Source organism: Rhinolophus sinicus, chromosome 12 (assembly GCF_057876585.1).
Source record: "Rhinolophus sinicus isolate RSI-liver-muscle chromosome 12, RSI-T2T, whole genome shotgun sequence".
Classification (NCBI taxonomy): Eukaryota; Metazoa; Chordata; class Mammalia; order Chiroptera; family Rhinolophidae; genus Rhinolophus; species Rhinolophus sinicus.
In genome coordinates this window covers 48,159,278-48,182,385 of record NC_142512.1, presented here as the reverse complement: position 1 = coordinate 48,182,385, position 23,108 = coordinate 48,159,278, and the positions used below count along the sequence as shown (strand labels likewise).

The following is a 23,108-nucleotide window of genomic DNA, read 5'->3' as shown; positions in this document are numbered from 1 at the left end:
ATATGTAACTTTACTAGCCATTTTCATCCCAATAAACTTAAAAAAAAAATAATTTCAAAACTATGAAAAGTAAGGACGGATAATCTAAAGATGATCTGTGCTTGGTGTAATTTGTAAACATCTTTAAAGGCCTTAATTCTAAATGAGGTCACTATGTAACTGAGTAGTTTAGTCCTGGGCAAATTGGGGCAGTCTGGTTATCTGATTTTTAATCCTCAGTATCTAACAGGTGAAATTCTGGCTGTTAGCTAACGGTGTCACTGTGCTCTTGTTCCCTGTCTAAGCCAAAGATTACATGAGGGGCCTTTGCTTCAGTAACTCTGATTTCTTCTGCATTCCAATTATCTTACACATGCTTATCCTGGCATAATCTTTTGATGTACCTAAAATTTGCCCTAAGACTTCTCATGATTAAAAGAGAACACTTAATTTCTCATGCATGTCTCCTGATTCTAGACTCTAAAACATTGAAACAAAATTCCCCCCTTGCCTTTTGATTTAAGTTTTATTTAAATGGGAAAAAATTTTAATTCTAATGAAAAATATATGATGACACAGTTGGGTATCACATTGTGTTTCAGTGAAACTAACAATCTTCGGTGTCTATTTCTACTTTGTAATTCACAGGAAGAAAAGTCATTGGGGCACCAAATCAACAATTTCTGGATAAAATGCTTTTAGACCATTTACCAAATGCAATGGGAATCATCTTTAATGACACTTTTTCTTATAAGTTAAAATGTTTGCAGGGAACTACCATTCCATTTTCGAATGAAGAACATTTCTCAGGTGACTTTCCTTATAAAATATCATTATGGCATTGTTCATGTTTTTAACATAAAGAACCGGTTGAGATGGCCAACAGAGATGCTTTTCAATGGCATAGGAGAAAATGCAAAAGCACATTTGATTGCTGAACTGCTTCCAAGGTCAATCGTATTATCCTATTATCCCACTAGAGCGTGGTTGAGCTCACAGGCGTATGCTGCAAAGGACGCAGAGGGCAATCAAGGCTGATAGGTCCCTGTCTCTGGTGAGATTCCAGTCTAGCAGGAAAGACATCTAGTCAGCAGTTAATGATAAATGCTAGGGAGGTCCTGGAATGGACTCAGACCAGGGATCTCAGGTTTGGGATTCGAGAAGTCCTATCTGGGGAAGTGATGTTTAAATTAACATCAGAAGGAATAGCACATGTGAGGTCTGGAGGCATTGTGTTCAGATAGAAGGGCCAGTGTGAAGGCGCTGAGGTGCAAAAGGGTATCTGTTGGTGTATGTGGAAGAAGATCAGTCTAAACAGAGAACACGAAAAGGAATGTGATGGGAGAAGGAGGCTGCAGTTATTCAGGGGCTAGATCCTGTGCATCCTTTAATCTTAAGGCAAGGGAGAGCCATCGGGGTACTTTATTCAGGACAGAGGTGTGATTAGATTTCCGAGCCTAAGGTAGCATTGCGGATGGAGCCCTGAGAATGGATTGCAGAGGAGTCAGGGAGGGAGAATGCAATAAAATGAATAAAATGTGCTAGTGAGCCAATGGTGGCTTAGACCAGCGTGGAGGCAGCCGAGAAGAAGAGAGATGAATGGATTAGAGGACCCCTTGGGAAACAGAATTGATGTGATTAATAGAATTGGTTCTTTTCCATTCATTCACTGAGGGTCTGCTGTGTGTCCACACTGTCCTTGAACACAGCACGGAGTCTGCTAGCACGAATCTTTACAATCAAGGACAGGGAATGGGGAAAACCGTGCACTCTGCCGGCTGGTGATAAAGCAACAAAGTAAAACAAAGCAGGGATAGAAGAGAGAGACTGAAAGAGCTATTTTAGATATTTTTATTTATGATGGCCAGGAAAGACATCCACGGTGAGTTTACTTTTAAGAAGAGGGCAGGATGGAGGGGAAGAGTGAGCCCAAAATTCACCTGGAAGGAGAACATTTGAACACAGAAAAAGCTCAGGCGCTGGTGCACATTTGGTGTTTCCAGGCACAGCAAGGTTGGAGCTTTCATCAGCTTTTTATTTTCTATGCCTCCCTATGGGCGCTGTGGTCCCATGAATAAAGTTACCTTATTACGAACTTTCATTTGTGTGTGCGTAAAGATTCCGACTGGCAGGGCCACCTCTAGGTTATTTTCTCTTGGATTCTTGTTTCTTATTCTCCAGTTGCCTTCATCATGTTGCTTCTGCTTTCCTTTGTGCTTACAGCTTACTGTTGGGATAGTGAAGATAAGTTTGTATGTGCACTGGACAAGTACTGGAATGAGGGATTTATGACTTTACAGACTGCAATTAATGCTGCTATTATACAAGTAAGAAAAGTTCTCATAAGTAATGTAAACTAATTCCAGGAGCATCAAGATTTTGACGAAAGATGAGATATACTCAGGTTTTTGCATGTTTATATAATGAAGCCTGTCGACAAATGCTGAAATTTGATTAAGATAAAGAAACACATTCCTTTTTTTTTTTAACTTTAAAATTTTCAGTAGTTACAGAATGTCAGGAAGTTGCAAAAACAATGTCCAAGGAGGTCTGTGTGCCCTTCAACTAGAGTCTCCTGATGGTAATACCTTACATTACCTATGGGCAATATTAAAACCAGGAAACTGACATTGGTCCAATCCTCATAGCTTATTGATTTCACCAGTTTCTCTACTTTAAATAATGATTTTGTTTGTTTAAACACTTTGTTTTTAAGATCATGACAAATCACTCTGTGATGGAACAGTTGATGTCAGTTACTGCTACACATACGAAGTCATTACCTTTTATTAATAAAGGCATCCTTCAAAGTGAGATGTTTATTTTCTACTGCTTGCTTTACTTCTCCTCATTTGTATATTTTGCATCACTCAATGTTACGAAAGAGAGAAAAAAGCATAAAGATTTGATGAAAACGATGGGTCTACAAGATTCAGCATTCTGGTGAGTGGCTAATTCCTGCAGTTCAAAGGAATTAGAGAAATGAGGAAACAGTGAAAAAGTCTGATTGTTTCAGATCCTCATGACTTAAACTGGATACATGGGCTACTTTATCTTTTGTTCTTTGTTAAATTTTGCCGGACACAATAGTGATTATCATTTGCTGAGCACTTTTTCTGTACCATGAGTATGTTACGCTAACACTGTGATAGAACTACCGTTAATGTCAAAGAAAATAAAGGAGTCGCCCAGTGTCAAATGGCGGTGAGTGCCAGAGCTGGGACTCCAACTCAGGCGCTCTGATTGCAACTCTCTGGCTTGGTCTGCCCACAGTTATTTGATTTCTTGACAGTTGCTCGTGTTGAAGAAAGTATCATCCTGTAATGGCTAGCTTGTGTTGAGAGGTTCGGTCACCAGGAATATATTTTTTGGAGCAACTACACACCATATGTTGGGGTTAAAAGAGATAGTCTAGATAATGTTCCCAGCACATAGGCTGGCATATAGGAAGGGCTTAATAAGAGCATTTTCTTCATATATTGATATATTTCTATCTTGCCCCATTCCCCGAATAGCTTAAAGTGGTTTTGAAATATATATGTGTGTATGTATGTATGTATGTATGTATGTATGTATGTATATCTATAGGTGTGTGTTTGTATTATAATAAAAACAAATAATTGAGGAGTAGAAGCAGAGACCTACTAAAATAATAAATAAGATTAGCAGATGAAAATGAAAACTCTACAAGTTCTGAGCTTCCGAGAGGCTGAAGCAGAGAATTCTGAATATTATCAGTTACAAAATCCATGTTATCTAGGAAAAAGAAGAAAAGGAAAAATATATATATTTAACCAAAAAAAAATCTAACAGTTTTCAATATTGACTACTGGGAGATATTTCTCTGCATTATCCCCATATTAAGAAAATAACTATTTATGAATGTTGAACTATCTGCAATGGCTGAGGAACTACTGTATTTTGCCCATATAATGTGCTCCTGTGTATAATGTGCACTCATGTTTTTGGTCTAAACTTTCAGGGAAGATATCTTTTGTCATAATTTTTTAATTTAAATTTTTGTTTGTTTACATTTAGGTATTTGGGTTTTTTTTGTATTATAAAGGAATTTTAGCATTTATTTTTTAACATATTATGGTACAAGAAATTTTATGTACCGGTAACAAATTTACGATATTTACTCATCATAGAATGCCAAGAACTCTTCATTGTTGCAAGTTGGTCGTAAGTTCAACAAAACCAATTATCTTTATTCTAGGGTATTATTTGGCATATGGATATCGTTATTGATTTCTATCTAGAGTTACACTTTTAACTCATTCGCATAAATAAAAGAATTAAAAACATTTATGTAGATAGGGAATTAGTACTACCCACGTATAATGCACATCCTTACTTTTCCCTCACAAAAAAGTGTGCATTACACCTGGCAAAATACGGTATTTATTGAACAATCCTTTGCAAGCCACTTGCTCCTTGAAATAATATTATGGTATAGGAAATTTTAAATTTTCTATGAAGTATGTTTTCTTAACCAAGAGTTTTAATTCTAATATATATGAACTATGAAACAGAAAAAGAAGAAACTGTGTCTTTATATAAAAAGGAAAGAAGGAGAAGAGTTTTTTTGTAGTGGAATTTGGGGAAGTATAAAGGAATGGATGGTGAGAGAGGGCATCTGTAGAAAAAGGAATGTCTTCCAGTCTAGGGCATATCTTGGACAGCATCTCTGCAGTCACCAGAAATAGGTAGGCCCAAGTCAACTTTAGATTAAAATCAGAAAGGCACTGCATAGTTAGATGTGGATTCATTCTTAGGATAAATACAGAGGGTGCCAAAAAAATGTATACACATTTTAAGAAAGGAAAACTGTATGAAAATTGTATAATACTCAATATATACCAATAACAAAAGATGAATACAAGTCATGTTTGACTTCTGCAATGACAAGAGATGCTCAAAGTGGTTACCATCAGCATCCAGACACGTTTGATCATGGTGAACCAACGTGCTTGAGCAACGTTGACCAAAGCGTCCACTTGTATACATTTTTTGGCACCACCCCCGGTATATAATATAGATATATCATTAAAACTAAGAAGATAAAAGATTCTGAAACATTTTTATTAAGTACAGGATGTCTATTGCAAATACATTTTATGATAGATAACTTTTTTTTAACTTATGTAATAAATGTGAAATGGAATCAGTATTTATTTTTTAAATGTGATGTCTGAATTGTTTTGTTTTTATCCTGAAGGTTTTCTTGGGTTTAGTAATATCTTTCCTAACCCCACCCTCAACTCTCTGCAATGAGTTCCTTTTTCTAGGTACTGTTTTAATTTCCTGTATTTGTAATTCCCCTGCTCTACGGTTTTTTCAGTTCCTACCTATTATCATTTCCTTCTGTTGTCAGGAAGTGGATTCTGTAGGATGTGGTATACTTTTTCAAAAATGCTGTTTCTAACACAAGCTGAATCATTGTAATGACATGAGTTTAAAAAGAAGTCAAATCAACAGTAAACATATTGTACTGGGATATATTGATGCAAGTTCCCAGTTTTAATACTTACACTTTTTTTTTCAGCTGTTGAATTCTTACTTAATTAGGCAATTTTGTGTAGAGGAAAAAGCTTTGGACTGAGAGAAGCCTTGTTGTGTCATCTTAACTTTGTTAAACTGTTTTACTTTGTTGACCTTGAATATACCCATTAACTAACAATAGGGACTGCAGTTTACTCATCTGTAAAATGAGAAGCTTGTTCTAAAACACCCTATACAGGCTTGTTAGATCACTATTTCTTAATAACTACTGCATCATAAAAAGATGAACATGACCACATGTAAAGCAAAATTGTGAACTCTTAAGGTCGTAACATAATTTATATCAGTTTAAATAAATCATGAATAGGAATAGCAAAAATAGAATGGACTTATGAAATTTCAATTTTCATTGCTGCTGACGGAGATCCTCAAGAATGGTCTAATTTTCATCCCCCCAATGTTCCCATGGTTACTTGATTGATTGGCAGCTGTTATGTTTCCATCCACATTTTACAATTAGAACACTTTGGTAACATACAATAAAGCTGAAGATACAAAAATACTTATTCTCTTTAATTTAGCAGTTTTACTTCAAGAGAAATGTTTGTGCATTTTCCCAAAAAAGACAAGTGGAAGATTGTTCTTAGAAATACTGCATTAGGAAAAAAAAAAAAAAGGAAAGAGCCTAAATATCTGTGGGTAGTACATTGGGATATAGTCATACAGTGAACCGCTGTACAGCAATGAATACTATTATATATGTTGATGGATAATGGCAAAGTGCAGAAGAATGCATATAAGGTGATCCTATTTATACAATGTTCATACTATGCCTACAACTTGTGAATACAGAGCTGACACCTCGCCAGTGCACCAACCATCACAGCCATGCTAATGTAATATTAGTAATATATGACGTTCTTAACCCAGGTGGTAGGTACAAGGGCAATCCTTGCACTGTTCTTTAGATATTTTTGTATGTTTTAAATACTTCTCAATAAAGTGAAAATAATTGCAATAACTTTTTGTCTTTATTTAGGCTCTCCTGGAGTTTAATCTATTCTGGCTTCATCTTCATTACTTCCATGATCATTACAATTATCATAAAAACTACCCAAATTATAGTCATGACAGGCTTCCTGATCATATTTACACTCATTTTCTTATATGGCTTATCCTTGGTAAGTTCATGCATTGATGACCGCTTTCTTTGCTTTAGGTCTTAGCTATATGTAGCTAAACATAATGTCTTAGCAGGCTATTACGCTCCTTCTGTCATGTCTATTTTGCGTGTGTGTGTGTGTGTTTGAGAAAGTCTCTGAGTGTGAGAAAATGATGTAACCTTAATAGCATTGGACCTCTCTTTTGCATAAAGAGCTGAATTAATGAAATGATGCATCACAAAAAAATATTTTTATTCTGAGTTATCTAAGACTTTTGTAGATGATTAACGAGGATACACTCACTGGAGAAGTGAACCCATCTTTCTTCCCCCAACGGTGTCTATCACATGGCAGCTTTGCACAATAGCTCCCTGCCCTCTCCTATCCCGGCTTGCCCTGACTTCCCAAGTTAATCCCCTCTCCCTTCTCTGAACTCTAACTTCTCCCACTTCCCAGGGTGTTTTCTGCAGATGGTATGTTGATGTTCTTTGATACTTTTAGTCTCTTTCAATCTTTCCAAGTCTGCGTCTCCATCCTTTCCTCAGCTCTTCTCCAACTTTCCCCCACCCCATTCCTCAAGAACAAAAGCCCAGCTTTTAAGTACGGCAGATAAGCATCCTGTGTATAAAGGAGTTCAGAGAAGGACTGAGCATAATTACACCTTAATATTTCATCATTGATGAAAATGTTAGGATATAAAGATCCTTGTTTTATTGTGCTACCTACCAGTGATTCCCGGTGAGCTAAATCTAACAGCCAGCTGTCTTCTCTCTCTCTTTCAGATAGCTTTCACATTCCTGATGAGTGTGTTGTTCAGGAAAACTGCCCTCACCAATTTGGTTGTGTTTCTCCTCACTCTCTTTTGGGGGCTTGTGGGAATCACTGCATTTTATACACAACTCCCTTCATCTGTGCAGTGGATTTTGAGTATCTGTAGCCCTTTTGCCTTCACTGCTGGAATGACCCAGGTGAGAGAAGAGTTAATTAGTGTACTATTGAACTTTCAAAAGAATTTGATACTTCATCACTCTTCCATAATCAACAGCCTTTCAAATTAAGAGCTTTGGTTCTAAACGATTCTACTCTAAAGCTAAATTTGAAAATGTTATTATTACATTGTACGAAAAATGACCATCTCCCGAGGAAATGAATAAGAAACTCTTCCAAAATTTCACATCTCAGGTATATTTTCTTCTGATTTCATTTCTGTATACAAATATTTATCTTTCTTTTCACTTCTCATAATCGAAGTATTCTGCTAGTCTGTTAAAACTTGTTGTGTAAACTTCTTTTTGAAACCTCAAATGTGACAAACTTTCAAGACATAAATACAAAGTTTAACAAATAATTATAAAGTAAATCAAACGACTCCCGAGCTAGATCAAGAAGTAGAATGTTGCCACAACCCGACAGGCTCCTCTAAAGACTCCTTCCTGAGCTTAAAGTTTTTATTTTATTATTACTAGTTTCAGGTGTACAAAACAATGTACTAGTTAGACATTTACGCTCCTCACAAAGTGATAACGTCCGTCCTCCAATCTACTACCTGTCTGACATCATATATAGCTGTTACAATTCTAATGACTGTATTGCCTATGCTTTACTCCACATCCCATGACAGTATATATATATATATATATATATATATATATATATATATATATATATATATATATATATATATATATATATATATATATATATATATTTGATTATAATTGACTTTCAATATGATTCAACTTCAGCTTCAGTGGTCGGGCATCTACATAGTCCATGCGGAGCTTAAAGTTTTATGATAATGACTTCCGTGCTTTTTATGATCACCTAGACATGTATTTAGAAATATAATTTTTTAGTTTTGCCTATTTTCAACTTTATATAACTGATATTGTACAAAGTGTATTTTTTAACACCTGGCTTTTTCACTCCACATTGGTTTTAGATGTCATCCATAGTTTGTGTGTAGCTATACTGTTAAGTAGTATTCTCCTGTGTCAATGTATTATTGATTTTCTTATTGATGGACAAGAATATTTTCCAGTTTTTTACTATTATTAATAACTCTGCAAAAAATTTGTAGACATATTTCCTGGTAAATATGGGCATTCAGTTCTGTATGATATATAACTAGGAGTTGAATAGTGGAATCTAGAGTATATATATTTTGATCTTAATAGCTACTGCCAAATATTTTTCTAAAATGGTTGCATCAGTTCACTTTTGCACTAACAGTATTTCAGAGTTCGAGATCTTCATCAACATTTCGTATTGTCTGGCTTCCAAATTTTAGCCATTCTGGTAAATAGGTAATGATATAACATCATGGCATTAATTTGCATTTCCCTAATTATTGTCTTTTTGGACTCTCTTTTTTTATAAGTTGCAAAATCCAACTCTTTTCCCGCTTTTTTCTACTGAGTTTTCTATCTTTTCGTTATTGTTCTGTAGGAATTCCTTATATATGCTGAGCATGAGACATTTTTCAGTTATTTGTTGCTGACGTTTTTACTATCTTAGTGGTGTTTTGATGAACAGAAATTCTTAATTTTGATAAAGTTCAGTTTGTAAAGTTTTTCTTTTATACAGAATACTTTTGTGTCTGCTTAAGAAATCATATGCTGAAGTGGAATAACATTGAATGTCAACTACTGTATATATATATATATATATATATATATATATATAGTCATTAATTATATATATACAGTCACTAACTATATATATGTAGTCACAGGAGGTAGAGTACAGCACAGGGAATATAGTCATTGAAATTGTAACAGCTATATCCAATGTCAGAGGGGTAGTAGACTTGGGGGGTGTTATCACTTTGTGAGGGGTGTAAATGTCTAACTGTTAGATTGTTTTGTACACCTGAAACTAAAAAAGTAAGACAGAAATAAAGGAAGGAAGAAAGAAAAAGAAAGAAACCATATGCTAAGTGAAATAAGTCAGGCAGAGAAAGACAAATACCATATAATTTCACTTACATGTGGAATCTAAAAACAAGAAGCAAAACAAAACAAAACAAAAATAGACTCACAGAAACCAAGACCAAAAGGATGGTTACCAGAAGGGAGGGGTTGATGAAAAGGGGAAGGGGAATGTAGTCAATAGTATGGTGGTAAGTTTGCACAGTGACAGCTGATTCCTAGAATTAGTGAACTCATAATATTGTGAGGTATGAAAACTGTACTGTATATCTGAAACTAATATAACCAATATAAGATTGTATGCCAACCATACTTATATACTTAAATAAAAGAGAAAAAATCATTGCCTACCCCAAGATTATGAAGATATTCTTCTACCTTTTTATTCTGGAAGCATGATTGACTCTGCTTTTATATTTAGATATAAAATTTTTTTCAAAATAACTTTTGTGTATCTATAAGTAGAGGCAATATTAATTTTTCTATGTGAAAATCCTGTTGCTTTAGCTCCATTTATTGAAAAAGACATCCTTTCCCCAAATGAATTGCAGTGTTTCCTTTGTCACAACTCAACCAATCACATATTGGCCCATATGTCTATCTTTGTAGTGTCGTCGCATTGTCTTAATTGTTTTGCTTTATAATATGTCTTCATATCTGGAAGTAATAATTCATCCGCTTTATTGTCTTTTTCAAGAGGGTCATTTCTACTGTAGGTTCTTTGCAAATGATGTAAAATTTAACTTACCAAGTTATACATACACACACATATGTGTGTGTAAAGCTGTTGAGGTTTTAAACTTATTTATTTAAGTGTGTTTTTCCAGGACCCATCAGCTCCAAGTCAAGTAGTTGTTTCGATCTAGTTGTGGAGGGCGCAGCTCACAGTGGCCCATGTGGGAATCAACTGACTGAGCTATCCAGCTGCCCCCTGTTGAGATTTTAATGCAGTTGAATTTTTCAATCAATTTGGAGAAAATTGGCACTATTTTATCATGAACATAATATATCTTCATATTAATTTTCCCTTAGTACTTGTTTTAGTTTCAGTGTAGAGTCTTGCACAGTTTTGATTTATTCCAAAAGTTTTGATACTTTTGATGCCATTATAAATAGCACCTATGTTTAAGTTCTTATTTCTAAACGTGTGTCATTAATGTAAAGAGATGCAACTGATTTCTGTACATTGGCATTATACCCAGCATTATATGTAATTTTTTTCAGGGTATTATCTTGGGATTTCCTTTTATATAATCATGTTGTCTACAAATAACAATGGTTTGTTTTTTTTCCTTTTGCAGTCCTTATGCATTTATTTTTCTTGCCTACTGCCCAGATCTGAACCTCTAGTACAACGCTGACTAGGAATGCAGGCAAAGAAAAAGCTTTCAATATTTCACAATTAAGCATGATGTCTGGTGTGGGCCTTCATACATTTAATTCACGAGATTAAGGCAGATCTCTTAGTGTGTGAAAAAACTTTTTAAAATTATAAGTAGATATTGAAGTTTATCAAATGCTTTTTCTGCATCTGTTAGATTGACCACATTATTTTCTCCTTCAATCTATTTGATGTTGAATTGCATTGATTGATCTTCAAATGTTGACCCAGCCTTGCATTTTTTTTAATGAACTCAACTTTGTCACGAAATGTTCACATTTTAACATAAATTGCAAAGTTGTATAGTGTCTAGGGTTAGGAACTGGGCTTGGGAGCTGGACTTCCTGCGTTGTGAACATTACTTGTATACTTAAATATATGTGATTTTTGACTTCGTCTGGTTAAGCTACTCAACGTCTTTGAGCCTTGGTTTCATCATGTGTAAAATGCAAATAGAAATAATAAGGCCTACCTCATAGAGTTATGAGGAAGATTAAATGGGATACTATAAAAAGTACTTAGAACAGTGCTTAGAACTTAGTGGCTGTTATTACAGGGCAACCTTATAAATCTTTATTTGCAGTAATCACTAGAAAAAGAGGTGAGTTCTTTCATCAGTATTGTAATAAGATGCTTCAAAGAATTCTTCATATGCTTTCTAAAATTTATATCTCTTTGTTGCATAGGATAGATATTTTACAATATTGCATTGACTTTATGAAAGCAAGCAAATGAATTATAATTTAAATTCCTATTCTTAGAACATTGTATTTTTTAAATCAGTATTTTCTTCTAACAGTCCTTTGATGGCTGTAAAATAGAAATTGGTTCACTAATAATGTCATTATAAGAAGTTCTTGAAAAAGCTACTTAATAAAATGATAATTTTTGCTGCTATACTGAATTTTTATTTCTTTAAATACTTATTATTATTTTTGTTTGACTCTTAGATTATCCGCCTGGATTATAATATGAATGGAGTAACTTTTCCTGACCTTTCAGGAGAGTCATATATAATGTTAGCAACTTTTTCCATATTGGCTTTTGATGCTTTTTTCTACTTGGTACTGGCATTATACTTTGACAAAATCTTACCATGTAAGTAATAGTGTGTTTTTCTCTGATGTCTACAGATATTGGTCACATTAAAGATTTTTTCTTAAGGTTATATAAATATATTTTTAAAAATGAAAAATAACAAATATTTCCCATCATAGGCTGAATGAGTTTTTTATTTCTACTTCATAGTTTTAATGGTCTGAAAAAAATTTTTCACGTAAAAACAATCATTCTTCAGACTTTAATATAATACTACACACTCTAAATATACAATGATAATTTTAATACATATTATAATTATATAGTATTAAATAATGTTACTTTTTCCCAAGGATCCCTGAAAGTGTTTTCAAAGAATGACATTTACGATTTGTATCAGAACAAGCTGGAATAAATTAGTTCTCAAGATGGTTTTGGCTAGTATAGGACCCACATACAGCAGAAGTACTTCCTAGTAAATACTTACTCTTCTCCCAAGAATGTGGGGCAGACTGTAAACTAAACATAGCTAGAGAGGACCTCAGTGCAAAATAATCAGTGTCTTCCTCACTCCCCCTCCACCTCCCGTTTCTGGGAGGACCATTTTAGAAGGAGAGATAACTATTTAAGGAAATCACAAAATGAAAATTAGAAAGTTTTCAGCATTATTCCGAAAAATTTTCATATATTCATATTTACAGAAGTGTATTACCCAGTTAGATTTCCTTTATCTTGAAAACAACCAAAAATTTCTCATAAACCCAGAATTCCTTCACATACACTAGAATTAGAATGCTTTTTCCCTTGTATATTCTTCTTATTATTTTTTATGTTCCTTCCACTTTGACTGTATTTGAGGTTGTCTTATATGACTCTGTATTGCTGTCTTTCTGTCACTTCTGGTCTATATCTAAAGGCCGTTAGTAATAAATACTACTTCATTTTTTTCTTAATCTAGAAAATGACCATATATTCATCCTGAAAAATATAATTTCTCCATATACTTTTAATTCTTGTACCATATAGAGTTCAGTATTACGTTCAATCGCATTGCTGTGGTCAAATGATACTAAGTTTACAAATATGTTTACAGCTAATTTTATGCCATATTAAGGCTTTCCCCCAAAATACTTGGTTTTGTTCATTCTTCTAAATACCTTTTAGACTGCATTTTATTCAAACCTTTGATTTATACTTTGTTGAAAATTCTATTGTTTACCTTTTGTGATATTACTGCCTTTGGATTTTTACTTTTTACTTAATTATCAAGTTTTCTTCTCAGTAATGGGAAGTTAGGAAAGAACTTTTCTAGGATGCTTCAAAGTCCCAGACGTTCCGTACTACTCTGAACAAGAATTCTTTACCTCATTGCTTTAACGTTACTGATCCAATATGTTATTGCCTCTTGATTAATTAGATGGAAATGAAGGCCGTTATTCTCCGTTGTTTTTCCTGAACTCAGCATCTTGTTTCCAACACCAAAGGACTAAGAATAAGATCATTGAGAAAGAAATAGACCCTGAGAATCCCTCTGATGATTATTTTGAACCAATAGCTCCAGAATTCCAAGGAAGAGAGGCCATCAGGTAAATATACTTACGCTAATATGTGCGTGCAAGGCTAATGAATTATTAACCAACAGCTACAGAGGGAGCCTAAGGCAAACATGGAAGAAGTCATTTGTTTTTGTTAACATCATTTTGAACTCTCCCATGGCCATCACTGCCAGTGTTTCCTAACAGTTAGGTGAAAGGAAAATGCGCTTTGCTTAGGTCCACACACTGTTACCACATCCCTCTCTATCTTGTTCCCCTCCTTGTTTCTGTCTCTTGCCCCCACCTCTCTTTTATACTCTCTCTCTCCTTTCTCCGAATCCCTTTCTCCATAGTTTCATCTGGCAGATATGGTATGATGGAAGAAGTAAGAAATTTGGAATCAAATTCTAAAATCTTCATACCACACTTTTTCCTCTCATTTGATGTGCAATCTTAGAAGACAGGTAAGTTGCTCTGAGTCTCGGCGTTCTCTCTGAAACAAGAGTAATATCTACTTTGTAGTGTTATTTGTTATAGGTTCATATGAGGAGCTCTTAAAATGTCTATCCTCTCAGACCTCACCTCCAGTGATTCTAACTCAGGAGGCGTGGGCTTGAACCCCAGTATCTGGATTTTATAGAGCTCTGTAGATTTTTCTAACATGCACTCAAGTTAAAGAATTAGAGAGTTTCAAATATTAACCTTTTATTTATTAACAGATAGTCCTATAGTGTTTACCATGTACCAAGCACACATTTAATGCTCCCTAAAAGCTCATGAGACAGACACTTCTGTTTTGCGCATTTAGCAAATGAGGAAAATGAAGTACTGAAAGGTTAAGTCTCTTGCTCAAGGTCACTCACTCATAACTAGGAAGCTGGATTGCAATCCCATCCTGCTCCAGAGTCTATGCTCATAACCTCTGGCTATTGTAGAGACATCAGAAGGCAAAGCAAGATGAATAAACTGGAACTATAGCTAGGAAGTGAAACACTTCTCTAAAATGAGCAGAGAGTGAACTCATGAACCCCAGCTTCTTCCTTCTAATTCTAACCCTATTTTCTGTTAAGCCGTCTGAGGGGCAGTAGCCACCCTCCACCCCAGCTCCATGGAAAACATCTGTCCCAAAAAGAAAGGACAAGTGAGGAATAATTCCCCCAAACTCCATTCCAATGGCATCAGTCCCTCTTTCCCAGTGGAGAACACACACACACAAAATCACATTATTTTTCAAGTTATAATCATTTTCAGATTCAATCTTCGAAGAGAGTCTTAGAGTTAGTTACACAGAGTGAAAAATGGTCTTTGTTCTACTGTGAAGGACAGAAAAGTGAAATGTTCTTACCCAAGCAGCCCTGACCCCTGTGCAGTGTTGATTCTAGACATCCTTTCTCTTAGTCTAGACTCTTCACTAAAGTGGAGGTCTGGGGCCACTGACAACCCAGGAGAGTCACCTGATCCAAAGCTTATTCATTAAAGCTTTTGGCTCCATTGTGGGACCCATCACCCTAGATCCACACCAAGATAGCAAAATAGGCTTAGGGGCCCTATCATCACAGCTCTTTAGTGACAGGGTCTGCACACTCAGTTACAAACAGGTTCTGGGGCTGCGAGGCCGCCTCAAATTGCCCTTTTCCCACTCAGCACTAGATGCTATTCCCAGTGCACAAGTCTCGTCTCTTCTTTCTTCACAGCCACCTTTTCTTAGAAACGTGGTTGCTCTTTCCCATCACTAGGTAAGTATCAGATCTACCCCAATCAGTCCCAACGTGTGAGTTTGATTTTGTATGCACATAGAAGGTACTAAGACATGAATCCCTTTTTCTCCAGGCAGTCTCTGCTTTATATACTAATGACTGCTTCCTTTGCTCCTAGCAGCCCTTCAGCTATAGGTATCAGGAAGTATGGAGGAAAGCTTGCAGAGTTCACTGCGTCTGTCTAGGATTGTTCATGAGCTGTACCATTTTTATTTCTGTGTTGGCTAAGTAACCACCCCTTTTGTCATTTCAGAATCAGAAATGTTAAAAAAGAATACAAAGGGAAGTCTGGAAAAGTAGAAGCATTGAAAGGTAAAGAAAGACATTTCATTATTTTATTGACTTATTTCAAAAAATGGGGAAAAGTCAGTGTGAAAAATTAGAAAATATAAATAAGCAAAACAGGAAAAGAAAAGAAGAGTACAGTCTTACTCCACCACCTAGAAATTAACCATGATTGAAAACTGAATGTAAAATTCTTCTGGATGTTTTGTGAATCTATTAATCTACGAAAACGGGATCAGACGATGAAAAATGCAATTTCGCTTTGTTTTTTAAGATGAATTTGCTATAAGGAATATTATATTTTATTTGCACTATGAGGAAAGAACATCTAGACTTAAAATTGGTAAAATTTTTCATACTAGCCAGGAAATGAGTACAGTTTACATGTACTGGTGGGAGTAACTAAAACAAGAGAGTAAGACCATTGACCAGGAATTAAATTTCACAAGTCAATTTCCTATGAGAAACATAGTCTGTAGTTTGGAATGAACCAACATACTTGATATTAAATATTCTAACAAATACAATTTTTTATAACAAATATTTAAGTAAGCATCAAAGTTAGTGGCTACGTTTTATAGAGGACCGCTTGCTTTTATTAATAGTGATTTTTAAGGAGGAATGTAAATTATTTCTGGAAGAGACAGAAGGCTTAAAAGTTAAAATGGAAGAGCCATAGATCCTCCCTAAGGTCAAGAGTTCTCTGCCCATTGTGTTTATATTGTGTTTGTTTTCTAGCAAATGTAGCATCCTTTAACTCAGTCTTACTTATTCCTTTGAGATTAGGTCTTTCTTTGAGAAATTCATGTACTTGTATCAGGAAGTTTATTCTCACTCCAGGTTTTTCTCATCAAATACCACGTAGATTGGTGGTTTCTTCCTTTAATTTTAATTCCTTTAATTTTTTTTAACGTTAGCCAAGGCTATTTTGAAGTATTTTAAAATTTATTATTTCGATTTCCAGCATATTAGGAGCTCCTTTTGCACTCATCAATAACCGTGAACATCTTTTTATGTCTAAACGTGTTCAACTTCTGCAAGGATTTCTTCTATTTTTAAAAGTAGCAGCACCTTCACAAAATTAGAAGTAGTGAACATCCATGCATAAAAAAATAAATGAAACAACGACTTGGAATTGCCCTTTGGGAAGTAAGAATAGGAGACGCACTCTGTCAGCCTTCTCTCCATGCAGCCAGTTCCGGTGGCAACTTTGGAACTCCTTTGAGAACACGCCTGTGAAATCCTTTATCTACTGCCTGTTTTTCAAGGGCTAAATAGAATTCCGTTGTATGGATACCGTGACTGACTTAACTAGCACACTAGTGTATGAAATTCGGTTTGTTACCAATATTTTCACCATCCTAAAAAAAAAAACCGCTATAATGAACATTCTTGTTTAACCTTTGTAAAGGTCATTTTTTCTTGAACGTAAATTTCTAGAAGCAGAATTGTTCAAAGGGACCTCTTTTTTAAGTTTCTTGATTCATACTTCAAACCATTTCCCTTCCATGTTATAAAAATTCATACTCCCACAAGCAATAATTAATAGTAATAGCAACAAACACTTCAGGTTTATTGAATACTTATTTGGTGTGTGATGGAACAGTGCCGTCATTTTCTTGGTCTTTTAATCCAATGAGATAAACAGTATCTCTCTCATTTTGCAGATGAGGAAACTGAGGTTTGTATGACTTTTTAGCCAGTTAATAGGGATCAGGTCCAGGGTATTAGCATCACTTTTCTCTTATCCTTGAAAACACATTTTCCCCCCCCCGTTTAAAACCAAAAGTAAACATGTGTTAATGTACTTGTTCAGTTGTCCCAATATTGATGAATTTGAAAGGTCGTTTCATTAATCTTTATTTTTCAAGTTTACTCTGGTCCATTTTAGGCTTTTGTTCTATCCCACTGGTCAGTGTATCCTGGAGTTGTAACATATTATTTTAATTATTATAGTTCTGCAATGTATTTTAATATTGTGTAGCTAAGATTAATGTCATGCTATTCTTTAAATTTCTTAATTATTTGAGTTTATTCTCAAGTGATGTTTATAATCTTTTAGTCAAATTGTAAGTAAGGATTGAATTACAATAGAATTTTTTCTTTATGTATAATTATTATTACTAGCACACTTAATAGCTGAGTAAAGCAAACCTTATAGAGTTTAGTTTATCCGAGGTCATCTAGATAAAAAAATGGATGAGCTGGAATTTAGTCTGGTCATTAATTAATTTCAATAATGTTTGAAAGTAGCTCACATAATTTAGTTGAAAAGATCTGATCTTTTAAATAATGTCTATTGTAAGAGTCTTATGAATTTCATCATACATTGTCCAGCCACTTTCCATAATAGAGTTTGATTTTCACTTGGTGTTAGGGCATACAAACAAAATATAATAAAAGATTCTTAACTAAATGATTTTTCTCCTGACACAGAAATGCAAAAAGTTTGTAATGAAAGAATAGAAAAGTAGGCATGGGGGAAATATAAATTTTTGGTGAATATATTTTAGAAGGCAATTAATGCCATGGAAAATGTTTATCATTTAATATTTTAGGAGATAGGCTAGAAAAGAAGAGAGCATGATCAAAGTTTGTAAATATATATTTACATATTTATATATGCATATGCCTATACACTAAAGGTAAGTGTACTATAACTTTAATATTTGGAATTATAGTTAATTTTATCTTCTTAAGTGACTATTTCTCAAATATTTTGCAGTAAGCATGTTTTTTAGCAACCAAGTAATATAGAATATTATATTTTAAAACGATTAAAATGTTTCAGAACACACGTAAAACAAATTTTCTTGTTTTATCTTTAGCACCAGCCCTGTCTAATGGCCCGTTATTTATAATGTTAATATTTTATTCTAAAAACAGGTTTGCTCTTTGACATATATGAAGGTCAAATCACAGCAATTCTGGGCCATAGTGGAGCTGGCAAATCTTCATTACTAAACATCCTTAATGGGTTGTCTGTTCCAACGGAAGGTGAGCAAAAAGAAATTTCTTGGAGGCAAGATATCTGATAACAGAATGAGGCCATATGTAGCCTTCCTCATTTTAACGTTTACATTTGACTGCTTATGACAAAATAATGTTTGTTTATCTAAAGTTATTTATCAAAACAATATGATTTTGAATATATTTGATACTTCCCAAGTTTTTATGAAAATCCTTATCTTCATTCCATTACTATGTGATATTCCAGGGGAACTATCCACTACACCAAGCATTTATGGTAAGAATAATTAGTCATCATCAATACATTATGGAGTCATCATTTTAGATGTTTGTGTACATATGCCAGTATTTTCCTGAAGATCTCCAAGCATTAATAAAATATATTACCTTGCCAATGTTAAATAATTTTTCTCTTCTCTTTTTAGGATCAGTTACCATCTACAATAAAAATATCTCTGAAATGCAAGACTTGGAGGAAATCAGGAAGTTAATTGGTGTTTGTCCTCAGTTCAACGTTCAATTTGACATCCTCACTGTGAAGGAAAATCTCAGGCTGTTTGCTAAAATAAAAGGGATTCAGCCACAGGAGGTGGAGCCAGAGGTAGATGGACCTGCTTAGATCAGTTCAACTGCCAGCCATTTGCCAAGTTAAATCGCGACCATGGAATTCCCCTCCGTGACTTACCTGTCCTTTTGTGAATAAAATTTAGACATTGACGTTCTATGAAAATGATCCACTGCTATAACCGCTAAAATTGCCTAATATGAATCATCTTGGATGTTAAGCTTTGTGTATTTTCCTGTGTAGGTACAGAGAATTTTATTGGAGTTGGACATGCAAAACATTCAGGATAACCTTGCTGAACATTTAAGTGAAGGACAGAAAAGAAAGCTGACCTTTGGGATTGCCATTTTAGGAGACCCTCAAGTAAGTGTCATGGCGCACGTGAATGGATGCAGATTGAGTATCAGTAAAAAGTCGAGCTCTTCTTTTACCACTAAAAGTAGCAGAGCTTTTCGTAATGTGTCAAGAGAGAATGTGCTATGTTTAACTGTGAATATAAATCCATTGGACATCAATGGTTGGATGGTTATGATGATATTTTTAGTTTTTATTGTTATCCACGGTATCATCTGGAGACAGTTAACATGGGAGGCAGACATAGTTTATATATCATCATCCTCTGTAGGTTTTACTACTGGATGAACCAACTACTGGACTGGATCCCTTTTCAAGGCATCAAGTATGGAACCTCCTCAAGGAGCGGACGGCAGACCGTGTGACCCTCTTGAGTACCAATTTCATGGATGAGGCTGACATCCTGGCTGGTAACTATTGGTTTTATCTCAGTATTATAATAAAGAATTTGGGAAATATTTATTCCCAGGGCAAGAGCCCTTCTCTCAATGCCTGTGCCTCTATTACACAGCCATCTGGGGGATGATAGGAGGCTAGTCCCACAGCAGAATTCCTCGCGGACTGTTCATTTGCTAGATTTTGACACAAATGAAAAAATGTGAGTTTTTTTCCCAGATCAGCTTTCGATTAATGTAAACATCCAAATCTTCTGTAATATATATTTGGTTGAAAAATATCTACTCGTTCTTTAGCATTCAGAGTAAAAAATGTACCTAGGTAATTTCTGTTTTTTTTGTTTTGTTTTGTTTTTAAGTATTGGCACTAAAATGAACTGGAATTCATAAGCTCATTTTAAATGCATCAATTTTAATGTGTATTTCAAAAATTTAAATGGACATTAGATATAGCAATGCTCCACCAGATGCTTCTCTGGAAATCTGAGCCTTGTGGCTCCTCAGCTATATTTTCTAGAGAGGGAAGAAATGACCCCTGTTAATCATTTCTGTCTTGCTTCTTTTTACTCAGACAGAAAAGTGATCATGTCCAATGGGAGATTGAAGTGTGCAGGCTCTTCTGTCTTTTTGAAGAGAAAATGGGGTCTTGGATATCTCTTAAGGTAAAGGCTTTGGGGGTAGATTTGAACATATATATAAATGTATACACACACACACACACTCACACACACACACACACACACACACACACATGCCATGTTTCTCCCAAAATAAGACCTAGCCGGACCATCAGCTCTAATGTGTCTTTTGGAGCAAAAATTAATGTAAGACCCAGTCTTACTTTAGTATAATACACACACATACGTATATACATGTTTCCCCAAAAATAATATAATACACACACACACACATGTTTCCCCGAAAATAAGACCTACTTTAGTATAATACACACACATACATATACAAGAATATTAATATAAGACCTGGTATTATGTTATGTTATGTTGTTATGTTATATTATATAAGACCGGGTCTTATATTATACTAAAGTAAGACCAGCTCTTATATTAATTTTTGCTCCAAAAGATACATTAGAGCTGATGGTCCGGCGAGGTCTTATTTTCGGGGAAACACAGTATATATATATACATATATTCAATATATATATATATATATATATTTTCAATACTAGTATATCAAAAAGATAGACAATTATGAGAGAGCATTGGCCATAAGGATTATCTCTGCCAAGTTATATTGATCAATGTCTCCCAAATGCTTTTCTTACATTCCTGCCTCGCTGTGATATGCAAAAATTTTAAATGATAAGCCCGGCCAACAGATAGATCACAGCAGGGTTACTTCATGGACCACTTTGCAGGCAGCTGCTCTGCTCAGCCTAAATCTATGCCGTCTTTCCACCCGCCGTTTTCCTCCGCTGATCCATACAATCCTGCAACGTATTTTTGTTTTTGTTCTTTCATAGGGCACAAAATCAAATGCTTTCAGAAGCTAGTATCAAAAGTGTGCATTCATCTGGTGGCAGAGAAAGTATGTTCAGGCAAAAAGAATTAAAAACAAAACTCTGGTCAAACAAAACATACATGTTGGCCAAATTTCCCTATTAGCCACTAATTTCTGATATCTACACGGTTTGATGTAGTAATTATTGTCTCTAAGAAGCCTCTTTTGTCTAATAATCTCACCTTCGGTTTCTCTTTCTATTTGATATATATATATATATATATATATATATATATATATACACACACATATATACATATATATATACACACACATATATATGTGTATCTATATGTGTATGTATATATATATATATATACATATATACACACACATACATACATATATATATATACAGTTTCAATTCCATTATATATATGTGTGTATATTTATAGTTGTTCTGTGTTTATAGACCTTCTCCGTATAGATCAGATTTTTCAAACCTATGGCATTATTAGTATCAGTATTATTTACTCACTTTGTTTCCTAAAGCCAAGAAAATTAGCACTCAAAAGCTAGATAATTCAATAAAAGCTCTTCTTTTCTGACAGCATTGGAAAAAACACAAATGAATTGTCTTTTTTCTTAAACATTAGTTTGTACAGAAATGAAACATGTGATCCAGAAAACATAACATCCTTCATTAATCATCACATCCCTGACGCTAAATTAAGAACAGAAAGCAAAGAAAAGCTTGTGTATACTTTGCCTGTGGAAAGGACAAATAAATTTCCAGGTAACATAAATATGATTACAATGGAATGAAATTTGGGAACAAGTGTTCACATTATTATTACAACTTTCATTGTTTATGGACTTGGATTTTGTGTTAGGTTGCATTCCCTAAGAAGCAGAACTCGAGATGCAGATTTCAGTGCCATTTGTTTGGTAATTGAAGCCTAGAATCACCATGGGGGGGATGGGGACGTGAGAAAGGGGAGGGAAGGAAGCCAGGGGAGTTTGCATTATCGAGCAGGTTATCGCAATAAGCAATTAAGGTGTAATTAATGCCTCTGGGAGAAACATGTGAATAAATGAGGGGCTCAGAGTTATGTCACCAGAGGGGTGAAAAAGCTGGGGTGTTTATTTGCCACTTCTTATCCATCACTGGGTAAGAGATGTTTCTGGGAACATTCATTTTCTGACCCACCTGGCCTGTGTTCAACATGAGCTTAGCATACTTAAGAGCCCGGAAAAAATGCCCTCAGGCCGGTGTTTGTAATAAGCACATTTGCTGTGTATGGAGAGGTGAGTGCAGGAGAGGTGAGAGTGGGGCATAAAGGTGTCTGTTACAGGTTTGTTTTTATACTTTAATTTAATTGAGTATGTATTTCACAGAGAAAAGTGTAGTTTATTTATTCTACAGAAGAGTTCACTCTGGGTTTCCTGTCTGCTGGGTAGTGGCACTAACGTAGGCGTCATTTCGTAAGTGATTCTAATAGGCACTAAGTCTTTGAACATTGCTTACTATAAGTCAGACCCTGTTCTAATGGTTTTATATATATCCACTCATTTAGTCCTCACATCTGTTCTATGAGGTGAGGTCTATGATGAAATGTATGTCAGTCTTTTCTGATTTAAACAGCTTCCTTTTCGTGTAAACATTTAGCTTATTACAGGCTAAGCTCCCTACAAGCATGATTTAAACAGACTCTTTTGAATGATTCAGATGACAATTTGGCAGATCTTCAGGAATTCAGATTTAGTCCCACCCTCAAATATGGCAG

General features: G+C 34.8%; 1 protein-coding gene across 4 annotated transcripts in view; it reads left to right on the top strand.

Moving 5' to 3' along the window:
* ABCA6 (ATP binding cassette subfamily A member 6) overlaps window positions 1-23,108 on the top strand; it is a 57,225-nt gene that overhangs the window by 3,448 nt on the left and 30,669 nt on the right. For 2 of the 4 annotated variants that reach the window (XM_074319433.2, XM_074319434.2), the window contains 14 exons: window positions 628-789; window positions 2,203-2,306; window positions 2,696-2,922; window positions 6,524-6,665; window positions 7,430-7,615; window positions 11,909-12,056; window positions 13,414-13,582; window positions 15,542-15,600; window positions 18,460-18,570; window positions 18,969-19,144; window positions 19,352-19,471; window positions 19,734-19,872; window positions 20,429-20,519; window positions 21,978-22,117. In XM_074319433.2, coding sequence (XP_074175534.2) covers window positions 628-789; window positions 2,203-2,306; window positions 2,696-2,922; window positions 6,524-6,665; window positions 7,430-7,615; window positions 11,909-12,056; window positions 13,414-13,582; window positions 15,542-15,600; window positions 18,460-18,570; window positions 18,969-19,144; window positions 19,352-19,471; window positions 19,734-19,872; window positions 20,429-20,519; window positions 21,978-22,117 — 1,974 coding nt within the window. The remainder of the gene's footprint in view (window positions 1-627; window positions 790-2,202; window positions 2,307-2,695; window positions 2,923-6,523; window positions 6,666-7,429; window positions 7,616-11,908; window positions 12,057-13,413; window positions 13,583-15,541; window positions 15,601-18,459; window positions 18,571-18,968; window positions 19,145-19,351; window positions 19,472-19,733; window positions 19,873-20,428; window positions 20,520-21,977; window positions 22,118-23,108) is intronic. The other 2 variants (XM_074319436.2, XM_074319435.2) reach the window with 2 other exon arrangements.